General features: G+C 38.4%; 2 protein-coding genes across 2 annotated transcripts; one reads left to right on the forward strand and one right to left on the reverse strand.

Moving 5' to 3' along the window:
- Positions 1–1,319: 1,319 nt before the first annotated feature.
- LOC140949262 (uncharacterized) lies at positions 1,320–5,072 on the forward strand. Its single transcript, XM_073398486.1, has 4 exons — positions 1,320–1,474; positions 2,048–3,233; positions 3,690–3,919; positions 4,195–5,072. The coding sequence occupies exons 1-4, from the start codon at positions 1,348–1,350 to the stop codon at positions 4,545–4,547; spliced, it is 1,896 nt and encodes a 631-aa protein (XP_073254587.1). The 5' UTR covers positions 1,320–1,347; the 3' UTR covers positions 4,548–5,072.
- Positions 5,073–8,264, reverse strand: LOC140949264 (structural maintenance of chromosomes protein 1A-like). Its single transcript, XM_073398487.1, has 6 exons — positions 8,010–8,264; positions 6,688–6,741; positions 6,437–6,486; positions 6,269–6,343; positions 6,026–6,095; positions 5,073–5,688 (listed from the first exon to the last, which is right to left on the reverse strand). Exons 1-6 carry the CDS (start codon positions 8,055–8,057, stop codon positions 5,557–5,559), a joined length of 429 nt encoding a protein of 142 aa, XP_073254588.1. The 5' UTR covers positions 8,058–8,264; the 3' UTR covers positions 5,073–5,556.
- Between the last annotated feature and the right edge of the window lie 6,539 nt (positions 8,265–14,803).

Raw genomic sequence — 14,803 nt, forward strand, 5'->3', positions numbered from 1 at the left:
TGTACCCACGTACGCCCGCAAGTAGTCTAGCTTAATTCGATTAATTAATCAAATACTTATTATGTAAGGATACATAAAAGAAATCGTAATGTATTTTAAAATTTATGGCGTTACTTTATTTTGTCCAAATCTCACGATCACGATCTTAGTGTCTCCTTGCCATAACAGAACACAAATCACACTAAAATCAAAACAAGAAATTCCAGGCTTGGTGAATTATACTTTTTTCAGTTTATTTCCCTATTTTAAGCTGTAAGGATGATATTTCTTTTCGCCACGAATTAGGTTCGGCACATGTAAAGTTCGACCGTCTGAATCAACAATCGAACTTAATAGTTTAGGTCAACCTAAATACTAGGTATTAGGTTCGGCCCATGTAAAGTTCGACGTTTGAACCGGGCAGAGAATGACTGGAAAAAAACACAATTTACTCTAGCTAATGGCTGTCTTAATTTAAATAAATGGTTTGATCTTGTTTTACCATAACAATTAAATTTAAAATAATCATTACAGTTAAGGCCATTAAGACCATGAATAGGCTTGTAGCACTCTAGCAAAGATAGATACGGACCTCCTTAATTGAAGACTGGACCACCCAAGCATTGCTAGTCTTTCTTCCCGGCTCTTTCTTCGTACGGAGAGTCCCTAGATAACATCGGGGGAGCGTATTTCGAGGCCCTACGTTGGACTCGTTCGAGAGCGTCAATGTTCTTCTTTAAAGAGGGTGACCAGATTCCAGTGAGTATAAACTGAGGCCTTGTAGACACGAGAAAAGACTTCCTTGTTCCCTTGCCCAACATTCTTTTTAAGGAAACCCACAATCTTGTTGGCTTTATTTACAACTTTCTGCGTTTGGGTCTTCCAGGATAGATTAGAAGTTAATGAGACCCCCAAATCAACTGTTTCGGTGACAGACTGAAGCGTACAACCAGAGAGCTTCTAAGGATAGCTACATAGTATGATCTCTCGCACGGGTAACACGTAGAACCTCATATTTGTCAGGGTGAAAACGAAGTTGCCAATTTTCACTCCATTTCTGTAGTGTGTTGAGGTTACATTGAAGTTGTTTCTCGTCGTTTCCGTCGTAAATAATTCTGTAAACCTTGCTGTCATCTGCAAAGAGGCACAAGCTTGACCTTACGCAGGTGTAATATTGGCTTTTCTTTTCTTTAATAATCATTTTTTTTAAACAAAACACACCGTTTAGATCGGAAATGACTAGATCGGTTTTGACCAAAGAAGCCACTTGATTGGATCACTAAGGACGAATATTAGGGTGGGAAAAGGCGAGAACTACACAGTGATATTTTTATTAATCACCTTCCTTGTTCCGTTGTAGAATCAACAATGGCTCCAAGTGATGAAAATGTATGTGGAACTTCTCCTGTTGGGCTGCTGAATTACGCAATATCAGTCGACAGTTTGGAAATTCTACACGATTCGAGCTCTGTTTCTAACACCGCACACTCCGCCGGTAAGACACAAATATCATTATAAGTTGAAAAGTTGTGTGTTTAGTCCGCTCTGAAAACGCTAATGTGACAGCTGTGTTTGCAAAGACAGTTGCGAAAAGAAATGTTTTACATAGTTTAGATCATCAGATTGATAACTTACAAAATAATTTTGGTCCTTTCGTTTTCATTCACTTGTTTTAAAACCTGTTTGTAAACTTTGTAACAATTTTTTTGTTTTAATCTGTCCGTTTACTTAAGACTTTTGAAGCCCCGTCTTTCGTCACATGTTACTGAAAAAACTGTTCAGGATTTTTGATTGTAAAACTAACAACTTCTGTTTCTATCGGAAGTTATTTGCCTTGACTTAATGTTTTCCCTAGTGAGTTTTTTAAGGCTTGTAGATAAGGAGTTCCAGCTGGTTTCAGCTTAGCCCCCTCCCCAAACACCCCCACTTCGAAACTTGCTCCGTGGTCCCTGATATTCCTTGGACTCATCAAACTGCCCTCCTCTTCTTTATTAAGATATAGTAATTGCACCCTAGACAGATACAAATAAGCATTAAGTAATTGTTGAACGAATTTCTTTTTTAATAGTACCACTACATTCTTTAAACGATGAAAGGGCACAAAGTGAATCCCCTTTAGCCAGAACAGCATTGGCTGCCCCATTGCAGTCTTACGCTACTGTCTACAGTAGGCCTAACTCAAATCCAACTGCTGAGCTAGAGAAAACTACTAATATGGAAACTACAGGGAATGTGGACAAACACATTCCAACTGCAAATGTCTGCTATGGTGGGGACGTTGAATTAGGAGAAGCCGTTAACCTCAAGACAGGAAGGCAGCTCTTCCGTTGGAATCTGATCTTTAATCTCATCTTGTGGATCCTTGTTCCTCTTCCTATCTGGTTGCCTTTCGTCTCCCAAGAGATTTCGCTTTTTCTCCTTCCAAGCATTCAGGGGGCCTTTATCGTATTCTGGATTTGCGTCTGCTTGTTGGCCATAAGAACTACAGCTGTCATGTTTTGGAACAGAAAGACGGACTTCAAATCCAAGTGCGAAGAGTTGATGAAGAAATGTAACAAGGATCCTGAAGCACAAACAGCTGACAAGACACAAATCCAACACGTAGCAGTCTTGGCTTGTTATAAGGAGCCTGTGGATTTGATTGCTGCTTCAGTTCAAACTCTGGCCAATCAAACTGTTGCTTCCAGAGTAACCATGGTGGTGTCATTCGAGGAAAAAACTCCGAACCTGTGCAACAAACAGCAGGATTTGGCAAAACTCTTCGGATCACAATTCCGTGAACTTATTTTTGTTACGCATCCCTTTGGCATGGAAGGAGAGATCCCCGGAAAGTGTTCCAACAGCAACTGTGGCATTAGGACAAGTATAGCACACATGAAGAGAAAGGCTGGCAGTAACTTTGATCCAGATAGGATCCTAATAACGACATGCGATGCGGACTCCAAATTTCATCCTCGATACTTGGAGGCGCTGGAGTACAAATACGAGCGAGAATTTATGAGAACAAAAGACCACGATGATAGAAGGATGGTAAACTGCTTGTTCCAATCACCACTACTCTATAACTGGAATTTAGATGCAGCATCTGTTGTTACCAGATTGACTGGCATGTTGCGTGCATTCCTCATGATGGGAGCCATGATTCCATTTAATGTCAACACTATGAGCATATACAGCTTCTCAGCCTCTCTGTGCATTGCTGGGCAGTATATCCACCCAGGATACCAGATGGATGATATTATCGGTCTTATTAGGTAAGATGAAGTAATACTAAATAACATAAGAATCGTACTTTCCACAAATATTCCTCATCTCTTAAACTAAATACATCATTTTTTTCTCCTGAAATTTGTCCAAGGTAGTTAAATACTTAATATGATTCGTTTCTTCACTCCATCCATTGAGAGCCGCTATGGCGAAGCAAACATACAATCCCTAGAATTTCCTTTTATCAACTGAGTCGAAAAGGGCAATTTACCACCATTGCGGGAGACTCAAGGGATTGTAGATAGTGTGGTTAAAATATCGAAAGGAAGACCTGTGTGATGAGTATGAACATGGCAACATGAAAAGCAGGAACAATTTAGTTGAACGGAAAGGGTTTAAGATATATTATATTGCACGTCTCAGTTAGATTTTTAGCAAGGAGGGGTCAATTTATGGTACTGATATTGATTTGTCTTTTTCCTTTTTGTCTGATGTCGTCACAGGTGGATGGGAGTCTGCAAGAGACGGCTTCGCATTGTAATGGTTCCCGTACCCACTCTTTCTGGTCCAACATCTGGAAGGGTGATTGAGGAGGAGTTGGAGGAATGGGCTCGACAGGCGCGAAGATGGACCATTGGAGCTGCTGAGGTGTTTCACTACTTCATGGTCAAATCAAAGAATATTCCATTCTTTACTGCCTTGTCCTGGGGAATCACTTTCGTCATCTATTATGGTAATTACTTATCTTTATTTATAATCGTCATCTTCACTGTAACAAAATTCTCCAATTTGATTGGCTATCGGTAGCCCTGATTTCAGCATTAATAACAATACACCCTACATGAGGTTCAACAATGTAATAGGACAACACGTCACGTGACTCTCTGTCCCGTTCTCAATTTTACGGAATAAGCCGCCATACAGGGTTTTATTTTGAAAATATAAGTGATATCACACATTTGGAACGATTTTAATAAATTCGCTTAATTCTGTCATTTCCTTTTACAGGTATTATCCTGTGTTGCTCGTCACTCTACAGCGTTACGTTGGCGATCTCCGTTAACTTTCTGTTTGTGGAGGTTCCAGTCATCCTTGAGTGGGGAATGTTAGCTTTCCTTGTGTTCAACTACGCTGTCTTCGCCTTGATCTTCTTTTTGGATCGAGTCACAGTCAGGCTGACGGAGCCGAGAGTAAAGGAGAGGATCTCTTTTGTTAGAAATCTTTACCATTGGATCGTATCACCGTTTGTGCTGATGGCCTACTCCATAGTGGAACTGTACGCCCTACATGAGGTCATGATACGAGGAAAGAAGGTGTGCAAGCACGGGGCAAGCAAAAAGGATGCTCTTGGTTCTAAATAAACAACAATTTCCTATTTTAAAATTTCATGCTTCTCTTCCCGAATTTAAGTATTTTTTGACGCATATTTTCGCAGTACAAGTTTTTTCATGGTCAGTAAATAGGTTTATCAACAGTATGTATCTACGCAATATTTATTATTAATTACAGCAGACAAACGTAAAATAACAACTTTGCAACCAATAACACGTTTCATAGCATTTTTAGCATCGAAGTAAATGTACCTATTTTATTCGTACTCATATAATTGGCTAAAAAAAATCTTGCGCCATTTTCTCGGCAAATCAAAAGCAAGATCGTAGCCAATCATCACGCGGTTGCACGAGTTATTGTTCGTGTCAATGGAGTTAAGCGATAAGCAAACTTGAATATTTCCTAGTTCATAAATTAATTTTATTTCAGACTTAACGGCATTAAGTGTATTTAATTTAATATATTTTTTGGAAATGTAAATATATTTAGTATTAATTTATAAGCGGTATTGTAAGGTAAAAAAGTGTTGAGGAGGACAATAAAAGCGAGACCTGGCAAGTGCGTCATCTTTTTTTAATAACCTTTTTTTAAACCAACTAAATAATGGTCAGTTCAGGTTCAGAAAGAGATTGCAAAGGCTTGACAACATATCACGTTAACACAAGATTGAAGATGAGATCTCTGACTACATGAAGCGGTTTATCTTTCCTTAACTTCTGTAAAGCTTTCTTGAAATTTTCCAACGGATGAATAGTTTGAGTGGTGGCAGCCTAACTACTCTGGATACTGAGTCAAATCCAAGGTGAACACTCGGCTCACTGTGCAGTCTTTGTCAGGCTAGAAAACAAAAAGAAACGTCATTAATGAACGTCAGTAACTCAAGTGATGAAAACACGGGCTGAACTAGACAGTTCAAAATCCCCTACTTTTCCATAAGATCGTCGGGATCATACACACTTACGACCGAGTCAAGCCTGGAAATGAGTACCAAATCTACTTAGGGGAAGGGGGACGGTAAACAGCGCCCAAATATTATCATCAGAGTAAATGCATACTATCTTCAGCAGTAATTCCAATAAGAGCTTCGGCCCTGGTATAAAACTCTTCTTTGAGGGAAATCACAATACACTGGAAATGTTTTTCAGTTTCGCTGATAATGTACCTGGCGACCTAAAAAGAAGCAGTATATTAACATTGCAAAACGAATAAAATCTCCTCATGATGGTAAACAATAAACAGTTATTTTATAAGGAGGCGTCTACTGACATGATTTACAAAAACGCGTACTGCAAAACCCACGGTTAATTATACAAGTAGGGCACGCCTTCAAAGCCGCCTACTTGTTTTCACATAAGATCTCTGATCTAGCCGACAAACGAAGGCTCGAACGGATCCCGCCGACCTGACTCAACAAAAGTACTGGCGTATTACACAGTCAGTTACCACATATGCTTTAAAAATAAGTTTGCTAGCTCTTGCATCTCAGTTGCCGGAGCTTTTAATGTACCTTATTGATGTTGGTGTTGTCAAGAGCGGCGTCTATTTCGTCCAGGACAAAAAACGGTGCTGGTTGAAAGCTGCAATAACATAAAATCAGTAGTCAAAAAAGTAAAAAGGGCCATTTAAGATTCTTTTGCACTCAAAGTATGATGGTAACATTCCAAGCTCGTTTCTAACGCGATGAATGATATAAGTTACATGTGACAATCATATTGTTATTATCTAGAACAAAACAGAGCTACTTATTCACCTGTGAATACTGAAGAGAAGAGCAAGTGCTGCTACAGTTTTTTCGCCACCAGATAAATTATCCATTGGTCGGAACCTGGGCATTTACACAGCACTAATTAGTAAAACCAAACAGCTCTGCTTAATACTGTATAAACCAAAACTTAAAAAGTAGTACTAATATTCTGACCTTTTCCCGGGCGCTACACAGTTGTAATTTATTCCTCCAAGGTAGGGCTCCTAGAACGGCCAAAAAACAACATTAAGAACAAAATTAACACAATTTACCGCCCCCACCATTAAAGAACCACCGGAATCTTAAGAACATGACCTCTCAGTGGTAAAAGGACGGTAGACACTGAACAGCGATATACTGTGTTTTATGCTTATTACTATCCTTGATCCGAACTTAAGGGTCTGTGATTAGTAAATATTGCATACCTCGGCATCTTCAGGACCAAGGAATGCTTGTGCGCTGGCATTGTTGGCAATGTCCTGAAAGAAAATAAAGGGACAAGAGGAGTATAAATAAAATTATACTTGAACCGGCCTTAAATAATAATGACGTAATAATATTTGCTTTAAACTTACTATCACTGTACTTGTACTACAACCCCAAGCCCGGTATGTGTTCTATATATTTCAAGAACATGGTATAATAATTTTCTGTGTGGTTTATATTGACCTGGTAATAAGAAATAATATGTTACGTTCAGTTTTTGGTGGCTTCTCTTAGTTTTATAGCGGAGCTCTCGCGCGCGAAGCGCGCGCAGGGAGCACTATAGGTAAGAAAATTAGGTAATCTATGCATTCAACAAATTTTGGTACTGAGAAAATCGTCCGTACCGGGTACGTCCACCCCTTCATGTAAGAAGGGATGAAATTTTGCATTTCAAGCACCCGCTCGTTTCGGCGGTAAATCGTATACCGTAAAATTCCGAAAATAAGCCCCGGGGTTATATTTTTCAAAGGGCCTTTGTGAGGGGCTTATTTTTGGAGGGGCTTATCTTCGGAGGGAAATTTGCGTTTGAAAATCGATTGGGCTGGCTTATAGATGGAAGTAAATTTACCGTCTTTGCTTTGTTTTACTATATATTTGAGGGCATTTTTCCAAGTACAAGACCCCGGGGACCTTATATTTGGAGGGGCGATTTAACGGAGGGTTTTTTCCGTTACCGGTTTGGGGAGCTTACATTTGGAGGGGCTTATACATGGAGGGGCTTATTTTCGGAATTTTACGGTAGCTTTCCGGCCTTTTAGAGGTAAAAACAACAACAACAAATGTCGACTATTTCTTTCGACTTAATTTCAAGAGAAAGAGCTAGAGCGAGAGATAAAAACCAAAGGAGACCAATTTCGTTGGCAGAAAAACAAACAAAAATCATAGCGGCGGTGAGAAAAAGGGGAAATATTAGCCGCCAAAAAAGTGAAAATGAGGGGCAGCGAGAAAAAAGTGAACAGGTAGAACACATACATTTCCTCCATAAAACGTGTAACTGGAAAGTTTCTGGAAGTTTCGCGTTTTATTCGTTCAAAACAACGGCAAAGAAATGGACAAAAATAGCGTGCAATGTCGTTTTTTGCTAATTAGAAAAAAAGTGTGCTGCACGTGCAAAGTTTTTTTTTGGCTAATTAGACCTACTGATTGTTTTTTGGCTGTTTTCGTTTATATTTTGTTTAGTAAATTATAGATTTAACGAGAGCTTTTCTTTTAGCCCTGGCTAAATCTATATATTATATGTATATGTAAATACACGACAAACCTTGTAAATTTCATCTATTTTCGTTGAAATATGTTCAAACGCTGTCATGAAGAGTTCATATCTGGTGGTGAAAGAGACTGTCAGGGCTATGTAAAAGTATATTGCAGTTTAGTAAAATCCAACTAGTGGTCTATTATCAATGCTGCGTTCTGATTGGTTGAGCTACTACTAGGCTATATGTTATAGACCACTAGTAGCGAAAAGCGCGGGCTTTGAAAACCAAAACAATGGCGGCTGAATCACGTTTTACTAGCTAAAGTTGTTTTATCTCGATATTTTTGACCAACTAGTTGGATTTTACTAAAAAGATTATTCCTCTCGCCCTCATGGCCTCTGAGTCAATAGCCCATTCGGCCTTCGGCCTCATAGGCTACTGACCCAGAGCCCATTCGGGCTCGAGGAATAATTGTTAAATATTGATATTTACCTTGAATACAAAAGATAACTACTACTGATACGTCCAATCTCTACTCGAAAAAGTAAAGTTATATTATATTATCATAGAGTTATAATTTCATGATTTAATGAAACTTTACGAATGTAAGTCACTAAGGAACGACGAAATGCGCTCTGTTGTTTGTGGACCTAAAAGCATTATTTCCCTTTCATGCTACACACCTACTATGCACTACTATTCAATAATAAAAAAATGGTTCTCACTGAATCACAACCTTAATCGCATCTTCTAACCAACATCTTCCACACTTCCGCACCATTGGTCAGTACTACCTGAAAAGTTCCTTCTTGAAATAGACATGCGCAATAGGACGAAGAGTCTGTTTACTGACATGCGCAAAAGGAAGTAGGGCTCTGTTTACTGAAATCTTTCCTTGGTTACAAAACAAAGCAGCAAGCGGTGCACGCAATACATCAGCTTAGCAGTTTCTCGCGGTTTCTTAAAATATGCAATGACACGTACACTCGGGCGTACGTGCATTGGTTTGTATCCGCTTAGTCGTTGAAAGCTTCTACCGAACAATAAATAATGATTGAATTATCATCATGCATAAAATGGTCCCCTCAACAAAACAGCGAGCTATAAGCATATTTTATCTTCAGGTATATTTTCGTTTCTGAATTACTTTTAATTTAAACGGCTTTTTCGATATGGTCCAATAGTGGAAGATCTTGTCTGGTTGGAGCTAATTTACTGTAGGATAGTACTCAGTCAAATTTCGGGTATACAAATGGCACACTCTTTGTCAGGCTAAGAAAAAAAGAGAAACACGACATTACTGAATCCGTGCTACAGTCGTCATTAACTAAAGTGTTGAAAACATGAACTGAACTTTTGGATCAGTCGAGTGTTTAACTAACAGGACTCAAATAATACCAGAGTCGATGATACTTACTTACGCAGTAATTCCAATAAGAGCTTCCTTACTGGTAGATAAAACTCTTGCTCGAGGCAAGGGAAATCACCGGCTGCCGGGAAGTTTTTAATGTACCTCATGGCCTACACTGCAAAACAGTCCCAGCCAACAATTTTAATCAGAAACTTAAGTTATTTGTCTTTATGCTGCTATGTAGAGCAGGATGATAACGGTAATGGGGAATACAAGAAGTCCTACATACAAACGGAGAACCGGTGCCTCAAGATGGCTTTGATCAGTGATTGAGACCAATAAAACCTGAAAAGCTTGACTCTGCGGGATTTGCAGAAGATTTTTCTTTGCATTACAAATCTGTGCGACTAAAGAGTGGAGAACGTTAGTGAGAAAAGGCGTCTTTTTTTAATCTAGAACGGAACAAAATTTGCTCAGTCATTAAAAAAAAGGCCTCTGAGTGCTTTTCCGACACTAAGGTATATTGGACTGATCACTGACAGGGTTAGGGTATCAACAATGCATGATTAGAGAGGTTAAGCATCACCTTTACGTCAAACGGAAAAGGCGAATTTGTACCACATGACCAAGTTTCCCCTTTACTTATCGTTTACTGTTCATTATTTCAACACAACACGTGAAGCTTAAACTCCCTATTAACTAAACTTATAGATCCCTGAGTTATCAGATTTGGGCATGTTGTTAAAATATTTGTGAAAATGTTGTTCTTCTGTCCTGGCGAAGACATTGTCGTTGAGAAAATTTCAAAAGTCAGAGCAAATATTAAATGTTAAGTTCCACTATTACGCTCGAATCGCTGTTACACAGGGGCGGATCTAGGGGGAGGGTACAGGGGGTGCGCACTCCCCCCTGAGATGACCTGCAGTTTTCTAATACAACTGGTATTCTGCAAAAAAAAAAAACTATGTGGTTTATTGGTGTTGAAGTAGAGCAAGAGAAGAGTGCACCCCCTCCTAAAAAAAATCCTGGATCTGCCCCTGTTACATATATCCGAGAATACTAATCCCAGGAATCTTCTGCCGTGTTCGCTCACTACCAGGCAATTTGGGACGAAACATCAACTCAAACGAAGTAAAAGTTCTGATCAATGAAGACCACACCATCAAGTGTCAAGTTCAGGATGCCACTGGTAATTAAACAAAGTAAACCCTCCCTGAATAGGGAAGGCACTACGCCAGAACAAAACTGCAGGTGAAAATGATCTGCCTAAATGGCTAAGGAAGTTGGAGCGATTCGAACGAAATACGTGAATGTAAATTTATTATTTCTAAAACAGGTAATAAACATAAGCATATTAGCATTCTTAGGAAATTTAAGAGAGCCGGTTTCGTTTTCCCTTAGGCGGCTTAACGGGATTAACTGGCTACAGTACTCAGCTGACTCAGTTTTGTGAAGCCTCTGTTGGGGCTACACTAGTGAAGTAACACTAAAAAACGTTTCTATAAAAAAGGATGAATTCGGTCCCAGCCAAGAATTGAACAAGGAACTTTGAATAGTTATTTGTCTGTCAGCTATGTCTAGACAGATTGAGATTGAGGAACCGGTGCCTAAAGATGGCTTTAATCTGCTGGATTTGCAGAAGTTTTTTCTTTGAATTCAAAATCTGTGCGATCAATAGATGGACTACTTTAGTGGAAAATGGGAATTCTAAGTTTTTCTGTAACGAAAAAAGCATTAGCTGTCCTTTCCAGAACGCCCTGCGTCATGTTGGGTATATAGTTGTAATCATTACAATCAAGCTACGTTGCCAATATCAGATTCATTCCTTTATACTTGCATACGCAATGAGCGGTAAATTCCTTGCGAATGCTTTTTGCGAATGGAGTTCAGCTTTCTTTTTGAACTCAATAAAATGTCTTCACAGGACAATATTTTATCCGTTCAAAGTCTGAAAGATGTTTAAATCTGACCGTAGTCTAAATTGCTCTTCATTATACAATCAGTAAGTAATGGCAACGGCTAACAGATTCAGCTTTTACACAATTAATTCATTAAATATGTAATCAATTAACGAAAAGAATCTATGGTGTACGCTTGACCTGACTTCTATGTAAGGTGTATTGGACTGTTCCGAGGTTACGAGTATCAACAATAGACCACGGCACTTAACCGTCTTAACATTGACACTTTCCTTTTTTCATGAGAGAAAGGTTTTTTAAAACATTGAATATGTCGCCATGTTGACGAATTGCGTATAGTTTAGAAGCTTTAATTTACTTTGCCTCAACTGGATGTAACGATATTGGTAAAATAAACAGATTAAATCGGGGCAATGTTTCATGTGAGTGTATTCTGTTGTGGCTAGAGATCCTTCCTTATATTTATTTTTATATATAAATTTGCTATTAAATAAAGCTGTTTTGAGAAACATGAAACGGAAATTCAACAGAAAGTTACAATTATTCAATCAGTCATTCTTTTGCAGGAAATATAGTATCCTTATTAGTATGGAGGAAGTCAAAAATTAGTATGCAGGAAATCCAAATTAGTATGTAGCAAGTCCAAAGGGGCTTATCTTTGCTGAAGCATAACTACCGAACTATGTATGATTTGGTTTGGGTTGCAAACATGAAAGTTAGTCATCTTAAGTCGGAACCGCTAAAAATGTAGCTGTTCATTAATGACTGTCTAGTTCATTGGGTTAACATTGCCCATAACGCGTCTTTATTCGTTAAGGAATTTAACGTTAAAGAGGAATTTACTCAATAAATGACAACATCACAGCTGCTTATCAAACAACAACTCTCCCTGAGCATTATATCAAACGCTACAAACAACAAAAATGAACTTTGAAAACCTGTTAGGCTAACAAGTTTTCAAAAACCTCAAATGTAATCCGTTTTAATCTTCTTCAAGTTTGTCCATTTGTGCCTTCGTTTTGTACTTGTTTTTTTTACTCATACCTTCTTTGAATGTTTTCAACTCATACTTTAATATTTCACACAATTTGGTGGCAGCTCTCTTTGTTTGAATTTTGATAAATGTTGTGACGCAGCTCCTTAAAAAAAATTGCTTTACTTTGATTTTTAATTTTTTGCTTGATAAGGGTTGAGACCGACAGGCCGGCGCTCTTTGCAAAAAGTTCCAAAACATCCCCTCCCCTCCCCTCCCCTCCTCTCCTCTCCACCCAAAAAGGACCAACTATGTATGAGACAATAAACATGAAGAGTTGACTAAATAATTTTTATTAAATGGACGTTGTTTTTTATTTGGCTGCCTTCGGCAACGCCCAAATAAGTTCTTAGTAGCGTCATGTCAAAAAAACACAAAATGGCGGACGTATAACCAAGAGGAGGTTGCGCCGGCGTTACGTGTCCTGACACTTCAAGGTCTTTGGAAGGGGGGGGAACAATTTTGGGGACAACAGTGTTTTGGTCGATTTTTCTCTCTTAGCATGCTGAAAGTCACGTTTCATTTCAGTCAAGCGTGAAGCATCCGCAGTTTAGAAGTCCACATTTCTTGCTTGCGTATATCACCATGAATTTATGTGGCTTATTATAAAGAAATAAACTCACAAATAACATTTTAAAGTTCTACTTTCTTTAACCACGACTAGAATTTTTAAAATGGGGGACAATTTTGGCGCAGCATGACAAGTTGTTACTTAAACCGGCAGACCAATGTACCCTCATTTGGGGGGACTTGTTATTGACTTAAATTAAGCTTCTCATGGGGTGTATTTAAAAGTTTCAAAATGACGACAATTGTATTTTTGATCTATCTTTTAAACTCACCAATATAATTAAGCTCTTGCGTATAGGATGCAAAACAGGAATGATGAACATAATAAGCTTATTTGTCCTTTGGTCTAAGTGCTTCTGATACGGTGTGCGAAAGCAAAGTAAGATGTTGCTGAATAGTTATTTTGTCTTCGAATACTGAACCTGGAACATTGCATTAAACTCAGTTCACGAACATCAAGTATTAAATCACGTTAGCCGGCTCTGAGTAAGCCGTAGACACCCTGCACAGTGTATAAAAGGATATTGGACTGTCCAAGCTTTATAGACATTAGATTTTAAATTGACCATGCTACTAATCTATCATTACTTATTTGTTTGAAGCCAGTCTAATTCTCCATATCAATATGAACAGGTGTATGAAATAATTAATTTGCTGTCGTGAATCTGTGGTTCTGAAATAAGGTTTAAATTTGTTTAATGTGCTTTGCAAAAATACCCAGAAATACGTTGCATATTTCGAAAGAAATACCTTTTTAACGTGTATCAGGAATATCAGTAGTTTAAGGCAAAGGAAATACAGTAAAAAACTAGAATACAATTGGTTGGCCGGGTAAGTTTTGACTTAACAGTATTATACCTTTAAGGAACGTCAAATAGCTAAGAAGTAACAGACCCTTTAACGAAAAAGTTAACTCAAGCAAAACCTCCAAACTATTCGAGAATTGTTAAGATCATGATGAAATTGAGTAGTTTAGAGAGCCTTTTTACGTCACGAAAAAGATCTAAAATTTGATTGGACCCCGTGGCAACAGGGTTTTCAGAAGTTGTTTGTCATAAAAGTCACCCCCTATTCCTTAAGCTGTCGATATCTTGTGGTATTGCATCAACCAGGTGGTCTGAGTGTCTCAGCCAGGAAAAAAAAAGGTTAGTCAATTTTCGTTATGACTAAAAATGCTTAAAAATACAAAACACTTTATTTGGAGTAATTCTTTATTATAGCCGGTTTTTGGTTGCATGTATGACATCCCGGTCGCGGGAATGCAACTGCACGGGAGAACATATGTGACCCAGTCTGGCCAACACAAATTCTAACAGCGACAGCCGGGCAGAAACAAGCATGTTCTTAGATTTTTTGAGAAAAGGTTGGCTTAGCCCAAAGTAAGGAAATCGTATATAACTGAGTAAACGTAAGAAAAGAACTTCAGTATTTCAGGTTTGCTTTTCGGCCGCTGATTCTCACTGGATCATCAAATGAGTGCTTAGTGCCAAAGTAGTTGGAACTTGATACTGTTGGTAATCATGAATTAAAAAAGAAACTTGTATCAGTAATTCATTTACAGTGGTAAGGTATCTAAAGAAAAAAGTGGAGAATACACCCGGAAATTTAAGATCTAGGATCGCCCGCAGGCGACTCGACTTAATAATGAAAGCAAGAAAAACAAATCTGTCTATTTTTTGGATTCGTCTCATCATTGCTTTACTTCGGTCTTGCCAACAATGAAGACAGGATTAAAAAAACGTATATCTTGGTGGCAACACTAGCACCCGATGATTTCTACAGAGGGAGTTTACTGGAAATCACAGAGGCGTAACTAGGACAGACATATGTACAGTTTCCACGCGTGAACAATTGGGAAAACATCGCATTTTATTTTGAAAAATATCTGAAAGAAGTTAATGCGGAGGTACATGGGAGCTTGTTTTATTTTCAAACTTTCACCTGATTACTCACTTCCCTATCGATTCTCTCCTCTCTTTTTTTTAA

Source organism: Porites lutea, chromosome 9 (assembly GCF_958299795.1).
Source record: "Porites lutea chromosome 9, jaPorLute2.1, whole genome shotgun sequence".
NCBI lineage: Eukaryota > Metazoa > Cnidaria > Anthozoa > Scleractinia > Poritidae > Porites > Porites lutea.